The sequence below is a fragment of the Chlamydomonas reinhardtii genome, chromosome 1, assembly GCF_000002595.2.
Source record: "Chlamydomonas reinhardtii strain CC-503 cw92 mt+ chromosome 1, whole genome shotgun sequence".
Lineage (NCBI taxonomy): Eukaryota > Viridiplantae > Chlorophyta > Chlorophyceae > Chlamydomonadales > Chlamydomonadaceae > Chlamydomonas > Chlamydomonas reinhardtii.
This window is the reverse complement of record NC_057004.1, coordinates 4923868-4941956: the sequence shown is the minus strand read 5'-3', so window position 1 is coordinate 4941956 and position 18089 is coordinate 4923868. Positions and strand designations below refer to the sequence as shown.

Genomic DNA, 18089 nt, shown 5'->3' with positions numbered 1-18089 from the left:
TCCATCCCAGGCGAGAAGGAAGTGCACGAGTTTGGCCCTGGCACCTCGATTCATTCAAGGGCATCTTTGGCAGAGCTCCAGCACTCACATGCTTTCCACTTAATCCACTAAAACCCCGCGGCACCAACCCAAGCACCAACCGTGCTTTCCTACACACGCAAGGCCACGGCGCCGGGTGCCGAGATTCTAATGCAGGTGATTGCGCGGTCGCTCCGCCTCCCACCCGCTCACCACATCACACCCCGCCTTCCAGTCCAACGCTGCGCAACATCAAGTGCCACCTGCCAACCGCCGGGGGCAAGTGAAGTACCGACCGAACGTGCACGCGCTTGGCAGCAGCCGACCGCTACTAGATAGGGCAGAAGTCACTTTCTACTGACACCGGCGACTGCACTCCTGGCTCACACAGCAACCCTGGCGTCTTTGGAAGTCCGCACCCACCGCTGTTGCAGCTCGCTGTCAATGTCTTCGTTCAGGTCCGTGCGAAATGCCAACAACCCGACACGCACGTGCTTCTCTATGAAGACCTGCCTCCCGGTCACAACCCCGCTCGCTGTTGTCCGTACGTGTGTAAAGCACCAATGCCCGCCCTCTCCAGCCGCCGCCCCCTCCAGGCATTCCGTCTGCACTCTGCGCCTAGCGGCATCAACACACACACATGCTATCCGTTGTGCGGCTCCCTAAGCATCTTAAAGCCACACCCGCGCCCACACATGCACACAGCAGCCCATCCGAGACACCATACCGGTATCACAGCCCCCGCACCCACCCGCGCAGCGCCTCCACACCAACGATGCCACCCCTCGACGCGTGGCCACCCGCATCCGCCGCCGCTACCGCCACCGCAGCACACACCCTTCACTCGGGCACCTTGCCTACTGCGCTGCCATTCACTGGCTTGCCACCCGCCGCCGCCGCTGCTGACGCCGCCGCCGCCGCCAGGGCCTCACTCGGCGGCGTGCCAACGGTTGACATCTCCGTCACCGACTCCCGCACCACCTCCAGAGGCTTGGGCGCGCCGCCGTTCACGCCGCCGCCGCCCAGCCCCAGCGCCGCCGCCACCGCCGCCGCACCGCTCAGGCCGCCGCTGTTCTCCTTCGTCAGCAGCTTGCCGCTCTTGCTCGTCGTCACCGCCGCCGCCCCACCCCCTCCTGCACCCGCTCCTGCACCCGCTCCTGCCGCGCCCTCGCCGCCGTCGCGGCGCTTGCTGCTGCCGCTGCTGCCCATCACCGCCGCCACCACCGCGGGCGGCGGCGGCGGCAGCAGCAGGTCCTCCGGGTCCACGCCCCACACCAGCAGCGTGGCGCCGCGCGGCCCCGCCACCACCTCCAGCGGCCGCTGGGCCACCAGATCACCCTCGAAGAAGTCGCTGACCCACACCATGACGCTGGGGGCGATGTGGTTCTCGTTGGCGCTGATGACAAAGGGGCCGCCCATGCCGCCGGCGCCGCCGCTGCCGTCGGCCTTGGCCAGCAGCGGCGTTGGCTGCAGCGAGCCCTGCGTGTGTGTGTGGGTGTGTGTGTGTGTGTGTGGGTGGGGTGGGGGTGGGGGGGGGGCGTGGCAGAGGTTGGGGTCAGGGTTGGGGTTCCAGGTATGTGAAGAGTTGCACGACGGCGGCTCACAAGTGGCTCAGTGCGGGAGGCAGGCAGGGGATGCAACGAGGAGTTAAGTCCAGGAGGGGAGCGGGCCACGGTGGGGTCACGGTGGGGTCACGGGAGCGGGTTGTATGTCGCAGTTGCGGGGGGCGGGCGACCGATCGCTTTCGCGTCGTGGCGGCATCGGCACCGGCGCCTCCACCGCTAGCCCCCATAGCTACAGCTATAGCTATAGCACACGTCCACCGCATCGATCGTGCCTGTCTGCCTCCCTCCCTCCCTCCCTCCCACCTGTATGAGCACCATGGTGGTGCGCTGCACGATGCCCTGCCCCGGGCTGAGCACCAGCAGCATGCTGTCCTTGATGGCGGCACGGATGATCTGCAGCGGCGGCGGCCGCACGTGAACACACACACACACACACACACACACACACACACACACACATACACATTTATAAATACACATACGACTGTAAAACACACGAGTGTGAAACACGAGACACGCAAACTCCGGAGGTGACGCGCATGCAAACCCGACCGCCGCCCCCCTTCCCCTCCCGGGGTTCGGCACGTCAAACTGAATGATTTGCTCACCCCGCCTTTCACCGACAACTTTCACCCCCATCTCCCATCCCCCCATATACACACACACACACACACACACCCGAATGCGTAATACTTCCTTGTGCTCTTTAACACACACATACACACACACACACACACACACATACACACACACGCGCACACACTCACGTCCACGACTGCCACGGTGGACGCCGCAATGGCCTTGTACATGGCCTCCAGCCAACTGGCACTGGCCATGGCCTCGCCGCCGCTGGCGCCCGCCGCCACCGCCGCCACCGCCGCCGCCTGTGTGGTGGGCGGCGAGTCGGGCGACAGCAGCTGCCGCACCACCTGCTCCGGCTGCACCATGAGCTCCGAGATCTGGGGGGAGGGGGGCGAGGAGGTGGGTGAGGTGGGTGAGGAAGGTGGGGGAGGTGGGTGAGGAAGGTGGGGGAGGGGGGCGAGGGCGTGGGTGAGGGAGGAGGTGAGTGAGGGGGGCGGTGAGGGGGGAAAGAGGAGGTGTGTGTGTGGGGGGGAGGGGGTTGCAAGGATTGGTATAGAGAAATTTAGGGGGGGGGGTTGTAGATACCAGCCCAAATTAAACCAAACCCAATGCGATAGAGCGGGGGGGGTTACATTCATGAGCCAGGTACAGTAGTATAGCAGCCGCGTTGTTACCGATGGGGGGGGTTACATTCATGACTTGTTAAGGAAGTGGTAGACGGGGGGATGTGGGTGAGGGAGGCGGGGAGGAGTAGTACGAGGAGAACAGGAGGAGGAGGGTGATGTGGAGGGGGACCGGGTGTACAAGGGCAGTTGGCGTTGGTTGGGCTGGATTGGCGTGTGGGCCACAACGGCAACTACGGAGGAAGCTTCCGGCGGCACCCACGCCCGCACCCACCCAGTCGATGCCGCCGTCGAGGTGCACGTGCTCGGACACGGAGGCGGGCTGCAGCAGCAGCCGCATGCGCTGCCGCCGCACCGCCGGCGCGTCGCCGCGCTTGGACAGCAGGATGGTCAGCATGGAGGAGCGGATGAAGGCCGAGAACTGGTGCGACACCTGTGTGGCGGCGTGAATGCGTGTGAACCGTGCGTGAGTTTGTGTGAGGTGGGAAAGTCAGAGTAGCATATTACGGCGTAGAGGGGCTTCTAGGCCACGCTGTCCTCCTCGCTCTTTCGCATTGGGTTCGGCTTCATTTGGGCTGGTATCTACAACCCCGCCACCCCACCCACCTGGTGCTTGAGTATGTCCAGCACGTAGGCGGCCGCGGTGCGGTACAGCTGCAGCTCCAGCGCCTGGTAGGGCGCCAGGCCCTCCTCACGGCTGAAGCGCCGCAGCACCTGACGGGGGGTGCGAGGGGGCGGGAGAGGCGGGCGGGTGAGGTGGGCGCAAGGGCGGGAGAGGAGGTACGGTAAGGAGGATGGCTGGATGCGGGGGAAGGCAGGTGGGGAGTCAGGAGAGCAGGCACGAGCGGGCGACGGCGGACGTGGGCAGGGGTTACCAGTACGTGGCAAGGGCAAGGGCAAGGGCTCAGTCGGCTCGGGAAAGACAGGTCCAGACAAAAGACAATCACTTCCAACCCCTCTCCCCCCCGGTGCTTTATTAACACACATCAAAACACGCACGGCGCCGCACAACGCCTGGCGCCCCCACCTGCAGCAGGCTCCAGGGGATGTGCATGACCACGGGCCCCTTGCCCATGGCGTTGCCCTCGGCGTAGGCGGCGGCGGAGCTCATGCCGGGCACGTGCGCCTCCAGCACACACGACGTCTGGAGGGCGGGAAGCCGGGGGCGGGGGCAGCGGAGGGGAGGGAGGGATTACTTGCCCGATTTGCCCAAAGAAGTAGGTTATCATTAGTCAAGGCATTGTCGCCCAACCCAGGTAGGCCGGGGGCGGAGAAGGCGTCAGCGCTTGCAGACGGGGCACGCGGCGAAGGCGGCAGAGGGGCTGTGCTGCTTGTGCTCTAGTGCTCCTGCAGGCCCCGTCACCACAAGCACCCAAGACCGCCCGCGCCGCCTCGTCCCCCCTCCCCCGCCTCCCGCCTCATCCCGCCAAGTGCCGCGGGCCCACGCCTGCATCTGGCACCGTGCAGGGCTGGCCCCCTGCCGCCCGCGCCCCAACCTGCTCCCCAGGCGGCCGCCCACTGGCCCTCACGATGCCCGCCCGCACCCCACCCCCACCCCCCATTCCTGGCTACGCCTTCATTTTAAGGATAATCAATCATGAATGTAACCCCACCCCGCCAGCACTCACCAGTCCTCCCACGCCGCCTCCACCCCGCCAGCACTCACCAGTCCTCCCACGCCGCCCCCACCCCGCCAGCACTCACCAGTCCTCCCACGCCGCCCCCACCCCCCCAGCACTCACCAGTCCTCCCACGCCGCCTGCGCCCAGGTAGTAGGGCACCTGGATGCCGTCGTGGTCGGCCATCATGCGCACCACACCGCGGATCACCACAATCAGCCCGTCCGGCTCCGAGCCCGGGAACTTGCGGCCCATGTCCCAGATGGCCTCGCCCTGCGGGGTGTGGTAGCGTGGGAAGTGTGATCGTGTGTCTGTTAAAAAACGAAACGAAAGCCCGCCCAGATAGTGTGTGTGTGGGACAAGCAAAGACATGGTGTGCTAGGACCATGTGTATGTGCGTGCGCGTGCGTGCGTTGTTGTCTAAAGAGGCGGTAGTTCTTCCACGAACGCATACCTCCTCCCATCTGGGACATACACGCGCACGCACTTGTGCTCTCTGACACACACGCACCCACCCACCACCCACACACACACCTGCGGGTGCACGCGCATCACGGAGTTCTTGCGGATCCACTCCACCACCCGCTGCGGCACGCCGCGCAGGAAGGCGGTGTTGGACAGCACCTCGGTCACCGTGGGCTGCCGCCAGCGCGGCCCGCGCCGAGCCAGCAGCTGCAGCCGCCGCTCCACCACCTCCACAATCTTGCGGCACTCGGCCTCGTCAATCATGCCGCCTGCAGCGGGCGCACACACACACAAAAGCAATCAGCATGCATACACACATACACTACAAGACACGGGCGCACTGGTTTGGCAGATGGCTGTTATCCTACATCCAACGCCGTGCCATCCGCTGCTAAAAGCGTGTCGACTCCAGTCATTTTATCAGACCCATTTGCATACACCCGCACTCGCACTCGCACGCGCCGACGCACCTGCGTTCATGTCGCGCACGAAGTTCTGCTGCTGCGTGAGCAGCTCGATGGTGGCGCGGTGGGTCTGCACGGCGCCGAACTTGTTGGGCGCCTCGATGCGGCGCTCGATGATGTAAGACCAGGCGCCGTCGGCGTCGTGCTGGACCTGTGGGTGTGTGCGTTGCGTCGTGGGTTGAGGGAGAGCGCAGACGCAGTTTTAATGTGTTTGTGTGTTGCGCGCATGTGTGTGTATTTGTACGTGGTGTATGAATTGGAAGGAAAGGGGAGCGTGCGCATTTGCGTTGCGGCAGTTGGTATGGTAATACGATGACCCTTTCCTCAAGGGACGGTGCGGGCAACCTCCGCCCCTACTTTGCCCCTCCTCCGGGCCCCCGACAATTCCTTGACTATTGGGACCTATACCTTCGGGCTCGGCCAAATAACCCCCCCTGTCTGCAGTGTCCAGTGCATCCTGTACCGCTTTGCCAACCCCCTTTTGCAACCCCCTCTCCCCCCTTTCCCCACCTCCTCCAGCAGCAGCTCTCCGTACAGTCCGCTGTACTGCAGCCACTCGGTCTGCAGCGACTGCGTGAGGCTGGCCCACAGCTCCACCGCCGTCTCCAGGCCGCGCAGTGTGGTGGCGCTGATGTGGCCCGACAGCAGCCACACGAACGGCACCAGCAGACGAGGCACCACCGCGCGCACCTGGGAGGGTGTGTGTGTGGTTGTGTGTGGTTGCGTGGGTGTGTGTCGAGTGTTGTGTGGGGGTGCGGTTGTGTGGTTGTGTGTGGGGGTGCGGTTGTGGGGGATGAAGCGGGTCGGTGGTGTTTGGGGGGTGCGGGGCTGGGAACGTTGTGAAAGGGCGATGGCACGCAACGCTGTCCAGTCACGACAGCCCTTGTGTGAGGGGCTCTTGAGTGCCCCAGGCGCTTCAGCAAACGGCGACAACCGGCAGCGCGGCAACGCCCCTCTACACTCTACAGGGCGCAGCAGCGCCCCTCACAAAGCAGCTAGCTCCCAAGACGGCGCCAGCGCGCCGCACAAGCGAACACTCACGAAGGCGTTGTTGGAGGTCTTGGCTCCCGCAGTCCAGTGCTTGAGCTTGAAGTAGACGGTGGCCTCGGCCTGCAGCAGCAGCCCCGCGCCCACCTCCTGACGCACCATGGCCCACAGCGCCAGCGGCTTCTCGGGATGGTGGTAGGACTGGTCCGCCACGTAGGACAGCACCTGCGGAGCGTGGGCGTGTGTGTCAGGAGAAAAAGAAGCACAAAAAGGGAGAGAGGGTGTCGGCACCGTGCGTGCTAAAGTGCGGAAGCAAGCAGTACGGTACACCGCGGCCGGTGCGCCTGTGTTTGTATCATGTGTTTGCACGCGGCAGGCTGTTTGCTCCCACCCCGCGCGTGCTTCCCCACACACGCACACGTGCACACACACGCCTGCCCCCTACCCTCCACAACCAACCATCATTCCCCCTGCCCCCCTGCCCCTCGGCCCCCTGCCCCCTGCCCCCTGCCCCCCCCCCGCCCTGCCCCGCTGCCGCTGCACCTTGTATGCGGAGGGGCTGAGGCTGCCCTCCGCGTGCTTCTGCATGTAGTACTGCTTCAGGCCCGACAGCAGCCGCATGCGGTACTCCACCAGCAGGGGCGAGTCCAGCGTGTCGGGCAGGGGGGCGCCGCCGCCCTCCAGGTCTGGATGGGCGAGTGGGTGTTTGGGTGTGAGAGGGTGTGGAAAGAGGGCGTGAAAAGAGGGTGTGCGTCGTGGTGTGTGTCCAGTGTGTGTCAAGAGGGTGTGTCAAGAAGGTGTGTCAAGAGGGTGTGTCAGAGGGTGTTTCAAGAGGGCATGTCAGGAGCTTGTGTCAGAGGGTGTGTCGGCGAGCGCAAAGCCCTCCATGCTGGCCCAGGCCACGCCTTCACCCCCATACCCCCCACACGACGCCCGCCCCGCTCTCACCACGGCCGGCGCTGGCGGACGCACGCGCCAGTGCCGCCGCCGTCTCCGCCATGCGCGTGCGGCGGCCCAGCCCCACGCCCTCCGTGCCGCGCCCGCTGCCCTCGCGCGAGTACTGCCCGCCGCCCGCCGCCGCCGCCGCCGCGCCGCCGCGGCTGCCCGCGCCCGCGGAGCGCCGCACGAGCGACTGCAGATACGCGCCGTGCAGCACCGCATTCGCCACTGCCTTAAAGCCGTGCTGGCCGTGGCCGCTGCCGCCCACGCCACCGTTCGCGCCGCCGTTGGCGGCGCCGCCGCCGCTGCCGCCCACGCCGCCGCCGTCGCGGTGGTGGTTGATGAGCGCGACCTGCGCCAGGATGCCGTTGCCGGCGACAGACGCCGACTGCGATTGCGAGGCCAGGGAGGGCCGCTCGCCGGCCTGCGCCGCCGCCGCCGCCGCCACCACGTCGTTCATGCGCGCCGAGCCCCGACCCAGGCCCGGCGTGCCGTCGGCGGGGTGGCGCGCGGAGGAGCGGGCCAGGCCGCCGCCGCCGCCGCCGCCGCCGTCGGTGCCGCCGCCGCCGGGGGTGGGAAGGCGCCCGGAGGCGCGGGAGGGGCCGCCGCCGCCGTCGGTGCCGCTGCCGCCGCCGGCACCGCCGTCAGCATCGTAGATTCGCGCCAGGTGCACGGACGCCGCAGACAGGCCTGCGGACCAGCACGAGCGGGCCGTAAGGACTATGACGAGAAAGAGGAAGAGGAGCCGCACATGCGGTGCCGACGAGGCGCAATGCAATCCCCGGTGGTCGCAGGCGGCGCCCGCCTTGGCCACGCACGGCTGCCGCTGCTGCCGCCGCTGCCGTGTTTGTGCCCCTGAGCGGTGCACGCCGACTCCTCCACGAGCGCTGCTCCCGTGCCGTACCGTCCCATCCCCGTCCCCACCCTCCCACAGCCCCACCCCTCAACAGTCCCACCCCTTCACACCAGCGCACCTGGCCGGCCCATGCGGATGGATGCCCGTCCCAGCGGCCCCACGGGGCGCGCCGAGCTGCGGCCCAGGCCGCCACCACCGCCGCCACCGCCGCCGCCGTCTTCTGCCGCCGCCGGCTCGCCCTCCCGCACCTGCATCAGTCGCTTGGAGCCGGGGCCGCCCTCGGCCGCCGCCGAGGCCGCCGCCGCCGCCGCCTGCTCGTCCTCGGGCAGTGCGAACTCGAAGGGGCCCAACGAGGGCGGCTCGAAGGCGTGAGCCTGAAGGGATGCAGGAGAGCAGGGGCGTAGGGGGCAAGGTGTGTGTTTGTGGGGAAAACCCAGCCCAAGCTAAACCATGCCAAAGTGAGGGAGCGAATCACAGGCAGAGGGGCGGTGGCAAGGGGCTTAAGGGCGGCGGCGACACAGGGGGGCATAGCAGGGAACACGGCGTACGATAGCCGCCCTTGGGACCACGGCGCATGGGCACATTGCAGTTGGGCTGGAGGTGCTGAGGCTGGGGCAACGGTGCAGGTGCACTATTGCACGTCAGGCGTGGCGAGGCTGGGAAACCGCAGGAACCGAGATGGGCACAGGCCGCGGCCAAACGCCGGCCCCACACACGCCCGCGTGTCAAGGTGCCGCCACTCACGCCGGATTTGGCTCCCAGCGGGTTGGCTGGGATGATGAAGACGCCACTGCTGCGGCCCAGCGCCCGCGAGCCGTCCGAGGGCAGCGTCAGTGAGGCGCGGCCCAGCGGCTTGGCGGGGCTGGGCAACACGGTGGTCGCGGCGACCGGGTCTGTGGCGGCAGGTGGGGAGGCAGGGAGGCAGGAAGGCAGGTGAGGGAGGGAGGGAGGGAGGCAGGGAGGCAGGGAGGGAGGCGCGGAGGGCGGCTACAGTCATGATAGGCTAAGGTAAGGGAATGGTAGACGGCAGGCAACCTTGGGGGCAGGTGAGGGAGGGATCCTGTCTGTAATGGGTGCCGTCGCGACCGCGCACGGCGCCTGGTCCCGACTTGATGCGCTTTGATGCAGGAGGCCAGACCGACGCGGTCGTCCGCTTCATCTTGGCCTACGGCCTACAAGCCCCCCTTGGCCCCCACACCGGCCCATTCCGCCCTGCACGCAAAGCACGTTGTCCGCCCGGCGCCCGGCATCCCCACACGCACCCGCAGTGGCGTCCAACGCCGCCAGCCGCACCGAGCCGCGGCCCAGCGGCCGCGCGCCGCCGCCCGCCGCCGCGCCCGGCTCCGCCCGCAGCGCCTCTATCGCGCCGACGCCACCCTCCCCCAGCCGCTGCACCAGCCGCACGCCGCTGGCCGCCGCCAGGCCCGCGCGCTTGCCGCCGCCGGCGCCGCCGCCCGCGCCGCCGCCGGCGCCGCCGACGCTGGGCTTGATGACCAGCACGCTCTGCAGCAGCTCGCTGTCTGCCTCCGCATCGCCGGCGTCGGCGGCGGCGCCGCCGTCGGGCCGGCCGGCGATCATGGCTGTAGCGAACTCCAGGCCGGCGGGGTGGGATGCCAGCAGACTGCCGGCGCTTACTGAGTGGTGCATGGCGCGCGCAGGCTCCGCCGCCGCCGCCGCCGCCCCTGGCCCCGTGCCGGTGGTCATGCCCAGACGGGACAAAGCGCCGGAGGCTATGCCGCCAGACGGCTGGCCCGTCGGCGGCGCGGCGCCGCCGGCGCCGGCGCCGGCGAGGGTGGCGAGGCCGCCGCCGACGCTGGTGCTGGTGGCTAGGCGTGACACGGGGCGCGAGCCCGCGGGCGTGCCGGCGCCTCCGACGCCGGCGGCGTTGGTGCTGCCGCTTGGGGCCTTGCGCGGCGGCCTGTGAAAGGGGCTGGGCGACTCGGCGGAGCCGGTCGGCGGCAGCGCCAGCGCCAGCGCGGCGCCGCCGGCGCTCTTGCGCTCCGGCTCGTCGCCGTCGCCGTCGCCGCCGCCGTCCACCGCCGCCAGCGCCGCCTCAATGGCGTCGTCGCCGCCAGTGGACTTGTGCCGCGGCATCTGGTGCGGCGAATCCATGCCCCCCGGCGTCGCCGGCGGGCTGGACGGCGTCGCGACGGGCGCCGGCGCCGGCGGCGGCGCCGCCGCCGGCACCTCCGTCAGCTGGATGTCGGACTGGCTCAGCGCCGGCTGCAGCGCCGGCGGCGGCGCCTGCAGCGGCGGCGGCGCCGGCGGCGGCCCCTTGGGCGACAGCGACGGCGCCGCCGACAGCGGCACGCCCTCCATGCCCGTGCCCGACGTGTGTGGGCTGCCTAGCGCCCCCGACTTCTGTCGGATCATGGGACCCGCCACCGCGCCCTCCATAAAGCGACTGGCGCTGCGAAGCAGCTGCCGCTCCGAGCCGGCGGCGCCGCCGCCGCCCGCCGCCGCGGCGCCGAAAGTGGCGCCGGCGGCCGCCGCCGCCACGCTGCCGCCGGGCACGCCGTCGGGCCCGGTGGCGGCGCCCATGGTGGGGGTGGCGCCGCCGCTGATGATCATGTTCGACACGCGGCGCGAGTTGCTGCGGCGGAGCGAGGCCGCGGCCGGCAGCGCGGGGCCGGACTGCGCGCGGCGCGCCGCCGCCGCCGCCGCGGAGGCATTGCTGCTGCCGCTGCGGTTCAGCCCCGGCGGGCCGGTGTGGCTGCGCGAGCGCGGCTGGTCACGAATGACTAGGAAGGTCTTGCCGCTGGCGTGCAGTCCGCCGAAGGCGCTGCTGCCAATGCTGCTGGTGCTTACGCCGCTGCTGGTGGCGAAGAAGACGCTGCCGGGCGCGCGGCTCTCGGCCCGACCCAGATCGCGCATGTTGTACTGTGTGGTGTGGTGTGTTGTGGGGAGGGGAGTTGCAAAGATGGTTGGAAAAGCCGTACAGGGTGCAAGGAAAGATTGCAGACGAAGGCTGATACCCGAAACTCAGGGAAGTGGAGAGGAGAGGAGAGGGTTGTAGATCACAGGCAGGCCCCACCAAAAAAACACAATCGCCCGGCAAGCCCGGCGGCCTGGTCTGCACGCACAAGCCACCTCGCTCGCTGCCACCGCAGCCGCCCCACCTCCGCCTCCATCCCTGCCTCCTCCCCCTGCCTCCTCCCCCTGCCTCCTCCCCCTGCCTCCTCACAACGCCCCCACCTGCGTGGCGCGCTTGAGGTCCGCCGCGGCCTTGGCCGCCTCCGCCTTGGCTGCGCCCGCGTCATAGTCATCGTCGGCGGCGCCCGAGTCGCTGCGGCGAGGGCCGCCGCCGCAGCACCAGCGGCGCAACGCCATCCAGAAGGTGCCCGGCACGAAGAACATGCTCCACACCTTGCCGGCGGTGCCCACGAACCAGCGCACGCGCGGCTGGATCTCTGCGGGCGCATGCGGGGCGCGGGGAGGCGAGGGAGGGGAGGGAGGGGAGGGAGGCGAGGGAGAGGAGCGGGGGAGAGGTGAGGGAGGCGAGGGAGGTGAGGGAGGTGAAGGAGGCGAGGGACAGGGTCGGGGGAGAGGGGGTCGGGCAAGAGGGGGTGAGTGCCGTTGGTGGGCTGACGTCCAGTGCGAACCCCACAGGGCGCAACAAGCGCAGTCTTTTCCAATCCATGCACCGTGTTTGCAACACAGCTGCATATAGCGCAAAGCCCCGCCACCCATCACAACCACTGCAAAACCGCAGCCGCCGCCACCTCCGCCCCACTGGGCCTCCTTCCGCCTCTACATCTCTCTCTGTGTCTCCTCCCTCTGCTCACCCGGCAGCTCCTTGTCCAGGTGGTGGTCGAAGTTGGTTTCCTGGGCCAGCATGGCCCAGTCCAGACCCTGCGCAGGTAGGGAGAGGGGTTGGGCGGGGCGGGGCGGGTCAGCAGCGGCAGGTGGGGACATGAGGCGCATGAGTCATACTGTAGTGGCCCACACAAACACACACCCACCCATCCACCCACCCACCCACATACACAGACCCACCCACCCACCCACACCACAACCATACCCAAACACCCCCCCCCACCCACACACACCACACACCCCCCCACACACGCACCTGCAGCAGCTCGTCCTCGTCCTGGTTGGCTGACAGGTCCTCAATGGCCGTGGAGGTGAACTTGCGGAACAGATTCTTCACCTGCGTTGGGTGGCGTGCGTGTGTGTTAAAGGATAAAGAAAGGCTTGGCGTGTTGAACAACGAAACGGAAAAGAGACCCGCAAGAAATTGAGCGTGTGTGTGTTAAAGAGCACAAGGAAAACATTACGCGTAGGACAGTGTATGCGATGCAGATTGTGTGTGTGTGTGTGTGTGTGTGTGTGTGTGTGTGTGTGTGTGGCGCCGCGCAGTGCGGAGTGGTGGCGCAGGTGGAGTGGTAGAGGTGTTTAGAGACGGCTGTCCAGAAATCCACACACACGAGGACGGGCCGCAGCACGCACCTCTCCGCGCATGGCCAGCTGCTCCTGGCGGACCTTGTCCAGTCCCAGCAGCGTCAGGGCGGGCGCGGCCAGCGGCGCGTTGATCAGCAGCGTCATCACCACTGCGCGGCGCAGCGGGCAGCGGGGGACACACACAATTCAGCATCAGCGACGCATCCGCATCGCGCTGCTTGCATCGCGCTGCGCGTTGCCTTCCCATGTGCTCTCCGCCTCTCTCTCTCACACACACACACAACCGCACGTTGGAAACTGGTCCTTTACGAACTATAGTCCTTTCAATCCTTCTTATTTACTGCAGTGCTTCCGTGCCGATACTGCTCGCTCGCTCGCTCGCTCGCTCTCACCGTATCCGGCTGTGAAGATGGCGATCTCGGCCTTTACGCGCCTGTCGTCCACGCTGCTGCTGGCCATGGTGGCGGCCGACTGCGCCAGCACCAGAGACAGGCTGCCGCGCAGGCCGCCGATCTGCGGGCGCGAGTGCAGGCGCAGGTGCAGGCGCAGGTGCAGGCGCAGGTGCAGGTGCAGGCGCAGGGAGGGATGGCGGGCGGGTAAGCACGAGTGAGCGCACGAGGGGGCACGAGGGGGCACGAGCTACTAGGCAGGGGCCCGGGGCCCATGCGACAGCACAGGCGCGGCTCACACCGCCTTTGCCTGGGCTTCGCTAGCTCAGCCGTTCAGCTTTTTGGTTTAGCATGGTATTTACACCCCGCCCCAGCCCCCGGCCTCCCGGTCCACGCCACGCCCCCCGTTGTCGCGCCCCCTCCCCCACACACAACAAGCCCTGCCCCTCCCCCTCACGCCGCCGCCCCCAAACCTCCGCCTTGGCTCACCGTGAGGAAGGCCACCTCCTGTATGGGCCTCGGCTCGCTGAGTCGCGCCAGCTGCAGGAACTTGAAGCTGGCGTACATGAGCACGAAGCGCAGCGCGAAGCTGGCCAGGTAGATGAGCGGCAGCTTGTACAGAAGGATGATGGCCAGGGAGTCGCTGCCCTCCTCCTCGAACAGCTCGTTGGAGGCGCTGCAGTTGTTGTTTTGTTTGGGAAGGGGGAGGTGGTGGTCAGGGGAGAGAGGGGCGAGGGGGGGATGCGAGAGTTGTGGGAAGGGCGGGAGCGAATGGTTGGGCGAGGCATAGCATGCAGCGGCGGCAGCCGCTGTGGCACCGGCTGTGACAGAGGCAATGGCAGTGACTGGGCGGCAGCTACGCTGTTGCGGGCTGTTCGGCACGTCGCTCCTTGGCGGCGGCGCGGCGTGGACCCACACACACACGCACCGGATGGTGAAGTTGACGGCGGAGGCGCCGACGTAGAAGAAGATGAGGCCGTTGATTATGAACGTCATCACCGCCCTGCAATTGGGGTGGCGGAGGGGCGGATGCAGTCGCACAGCTTTGAGGTGTCACCGCCTCATGAGGGCACCGGGGCGTGCCGGTCGCGCACACACGCAGGAGGCGCGGAGGGGGTGGGTGGGTCGGCCAAGCAACACAGTCCGTACCACAATGGCAGGCATGCTGTCTTGAGCCCCGAGCAACCCACGGAGGATCCTGCTACGACCCCCTTTGCATGCTGAGCTGCCCCTCCCCGTTGCGCCCGTCGCCGCCTCCCCCAATCCCTCGCAGTCCCTCCCGCCCGGCCTCTGCCCCGGCCACCTCGGCCACCTCTGCCTCCACCCTCCCGCACGCACCAGAACTTGTCGAAGATGCCGCTGAGTCGGGCCTTGGTGCTCATGCCCCACAGCAGCGTGCCGCTGCCGTACAGGCCGAACGCCACCGAGCCCACACAGCCCGAGCCGTGGCACCACACCTGACAGCGGCAGCGCCCAGGGCGGAAGAGGAGCAGGCAGGTTCAGAAAACCGAGGTTCAAAAGTGCGTGCTCTTTACTACAGCAGGAGCAGGCACATCGGCAGCTGCGCGCGCACATGCTGCCCGCCTTCGCCCGCTCCACCCCTGCGCGGCGACACAGCGGCGTGCCCCACCCCGCCCCAGAGACTGCTGCTGCTGCTGCTGCTGCCGTCGCCACCCACACGCCTCCACGAGTCGCGGCCCCCCCTCCCCGACTCCATGTGTCCCTACTAGCCCCCGTCGGCATTCCAACCCTGTACACCAATCCATCTCACCCCACCCACCCCACCCACCCCACCCCACGCCTGTCACACCTGCGTGATGTAGAAGCTGAGGTACGCGCCGCCCACGGACCAGGCCACCTCCGCCTGCGGCTCCATATTGCGGTGCTGCATCCACGCATACACCCAGCTGCGGGCAGGCACGTGGGTCCGGGGGGCAGCCGTTCATGTGTGGAGACCGAGTTGATTCAATCACGGGTGGGTGTGGCGTGTGACAAGGCGCCCGTGCCCAGGGCCTCTGCACACGCCCACCTCCTGAGCCTCCTGACCCCGCACACCCCTCCCTGCAGCCTGCCTCTCCTGCCTCCTCCTCCCCCTCCCCCTCCGCCTCCGCTCCCCTCCCTCACCGTGTGAAGATGCCCAGCCCCACTCCGATGCACACGCCCACGAAGCAGGACCAGATGGTCTGCACCACGATGCCCTGCAGGTCGTGCGCCAGCGTGTTGTGCTCCTGGTTCACCACCACCTGTGCGGCCGGGAGTTGCAGGCAGGGGGGCACGGTAGGTTGCAGGCAGGGGGGCACAAGGGAATCAAGGGTTGGCGTTACATTCACGATTAGTTAAGAAATGGTAGACAGGTGGCAAACTTGGGGGAATCGCAATGGGGAGGTCTCCCTCCTCCGGAGACCCCACTGGACCCCACTGCAGCGGCTGCAGCGGCTGCAGCGGCTGCTGCGGCTGCTGCTGTTGCTGCAAAGCACGGCTTCACCGCTCGGGCAGGGCCCGGCTACCGCATCCCGTCTGCCCGCCGGCCTCTCTGCGCCGGCTTTCCAGCTCTTTCAAATCCCCCACGCCCGCCCCGGCCCGCCCGCACCTCCTTGAAGATCTCAAACAGCGTCAGCGAGGAGGCGTCGTTGAAGAGGCACTCGCCCTCCAGCAGCACCGACAGAATCTCGGGCCCACCGCCTGCAGAGAGCGGGGGAGTAATGTTCAGGTGCGGAGGAGGAGCGAGTGGCAGCTGCCAGCGCAACCCGTGCCCCGAGCTGCTCGGCCTTCCGGACCCGCCCCGCCCACCCCGCTGCCCCGACCGCTCTCTGGATGCCGCCGCTCCTGCCCCCACCCTGCAGGCAGCAGCTACCCCGGCACTGCCTCCAACCCCCCCATCCCCCACCCCACCCACGCACGCACCCGAGCGCAGCACCGCCGACACGGACGCAGCGTCTGTGGATGCGATCATGGATCCGAACAGCGCCACGTGGGCCGCCGTCCAGCCGCTGGCTTGCAGGTTGAGCGCGTAGAGCATGAAGGGGATGAGCATGAGGCAGGACATGATCACCATCACAAAGGCCATGAACGCCACGTTGAATGCCACCTGGGGTTCGCGGCGGGAGATGTGTTCGCGTCGGGAGTTTGGGTTGGGGGATCGGGATGGGGTTGGGTTGCGGTGGCTTAGATCATTTGGGTTTGAGGCGGGTTGGGGTTGGGATTGAGATGGGATGGGAGAAGCGAAAGGAGAGGGAGGCAGCAGTGTCGGCCCACAGCGTTCGGCGCTGTGCCGGACCGTGTGGCACCGGTGTAGGCGGTGTCGCACCGCCGGCACGGACGACCACCAGTGGCCCAGTGGCCGACATTACTCACCACCCACCCACCTCCCCACCCACTACCACCCACCACCACCGACAGTGCCAGCCACCACGCGCGCACCTTTTTGAGCAGGAAGTAGTCGACCCGCACGGACAGGTCCAGCAGGAAGGGCGGCAGGAACACAAACACGAAGATCTGCAGGCGGCAAGGCGGCAGTCGATAAGGCGGTGAGGCGGTGAGGCAGGGTCGGCAGCACACCGGCACGAACAGCACTCGAGAGGTGTGTAGGTAGTAGGTAGGGCGCTTTGTAGATGGCTCCATGAAACCCGGGTTTGGGAGCAGCACGCGGGCGCCTGTCGGTTCCCGGTCACCCAGCGTGCCATCCAACCATAGGGCGGGAGGCCCCAACCCCCGCTGGGAAGCATGGCGGTGGGCGACTGTGGCCACGCCGCCTCACAGCCGTCTTGCACCCTGCCCGTGTGCGTGCGGCCCCTCCTGCGAGGTCCCCACTCCCGCCCCAGCGGCACCAGCCGCCCGGCCCCGTGCACTGGTAATGCCGCGCCGGGCACGCCAGGCGCGGCCTGCGCCCCTCCCCGCCACCCGCGGCGCCCTGCAACGCCCGGATGACTCACGTCTGCCGGCCGCATGCCCAGCCACAGCATAACCGCATTGCTGACGTGCTCCAGATTGAAGTAGCTGCAGGGCGCGAGTGACGGGGCGTGAGAGACACCAGGTCACCACCAGGTCACCACCAGCAAGTTTCAGGGGTGTTTGGGGAGTGAGCGCTTTGGTGGTGCGGCCGGGCCAACCCCCGGCTCGGGCTTCGGAGCTGTTTCCCCGCCCCCAACAACATCCCCTCTGCCAACATGCCCTGCGGTGCCGAAACAGCAGCACCACCCGCTGCCCGCGACTTCACCCATGACTCCTCGCGCTCCACTCACTAGGAGAAGGCGAAGTAGACGCCGCCAAAGGCCAGCACGATCAGTGCGTCCCAGCGCGCCGACGCCAGGCACATCGTGACGATGGCCAGCCCCGCAAAGAAAACGGCGTCGAAGCCCCCATCTGGAACCAGGCACCAGTTCCTGTGGTGATAGGAGGGGGCGGGAAGATGGGTTCAAGTGGGCGAGGAGTGGGGGCCAGTGGGGACCGCAGGTGGGGGGGAGCAGGGTCGGGGTGGGGGTCCTGTGGGGGCTCTCGTGCGGGGGCTCCCGTGAGGGGGCCCTCGTGGGGTCTTCCGCGCTGGCAGGGTCTTTTGGCGCAGCCGCCCTAGGGTTTGGAAGCACCGCAATGATAAGCGTAGCAGTGAGGCTGTTATTTTTATTGCAGAGGCATCGAAGCGGCTTTCCCGTGGACGGAATAAATGGCCGGGTGCTCATGACCTCCGCTTTCCTCAAAATGGTGACTCAATGATCAGGGCCAAGAGAAGGTGCGCAGAAGAGTGTTCGGAAAGCCATTTGCGCGACTGCGCCGATCAGCGCGAAGGACGGAGCCACCTCATTGTTTACAAACCGTTCCGCCGTGTGCTTGCTTACCAGCCCTCCGGGTTGTCAACCCGATGTGCGTAGGTCACATTCTTGTCGAGGCAGAAGTCGCTCCCAGCCGGTGCTCCGCCCCCGTTGAGCAAATTCCGACCATGTGCGTAGCCGGGCCCTAGCCCCTCCTGTAATTTGCCCAGCGTCTCGAGTGCCAACTTCAATACGACTAAAGCCATGATTCGCGCTGACTGGCGCCGGAGGTTGCCAGGCTCGTCGTTGTGTTATCTAGGGTCGCATTCTTGCGCGATGGGATATCAGATACTAATAATATATATGGAGCATGCAATGCCTGCCACGTCCAGACGACAAAAGTCGGTGTTCGGAGATGGAGTGGAAAGGGTGG

The 18089-nt window shown here is 67.5% G+C and overlaps 1 protein-coding gene across 1 annotated transcript; it reads right to left on the bottom strand.

The window, feature by feature from the left end:
• Window positions 1-40: 40 nt before the first annotated feature.
• Window positions 41-17998, bottom strand: CHLRE_01g034150v5 (uncharacterized protein). The gene is made up of 32 exons (XM_043058691.1): window positions 17744-17998; window positions 17153-17293; window positions 16844-16907; window positions 16332-16406; window positions 15816-15999; window positions 15502-15593; window positions 15036-15154; window positions 14722-14818; window positions 14250-14368; window positions 13840-13914; window positions 13401-13587; window positions 12915-13035; window positions 12571-12671; window positions 12191-12271; window positions 11904-11970; window positions 11314-11528; window positions 9381-10998; window positions 8863-9011; window positions 8237-8492; window positions 7272-7952; window positions 6867-7009; window positions 6378-6548; window positions 5847-6026; window positions 5343-5487; window positions 4942-5141; window positions 4531-4680; window positions 3816-3932; window positions 3395-3502; window positions 3063-3221; window positions 2351-2542; window positions 1887-1976; window positions 41-1497 (listed from the first exon to the last, which is right to left on the bottom strand). Exons 1-32 carry the CDS (start codon window positions 17920-17922, stop codon window positions 859-861), a joined length of 6915 nt encoding a protein of 2304 aa, XP_042928605.1. The 5' UTR covers window positions 17923-17998; the 3' UTR covers window positions 41-858.
• Between the last annotated feature and the right edge of the window lie 91 nt (window positions 17999-18089).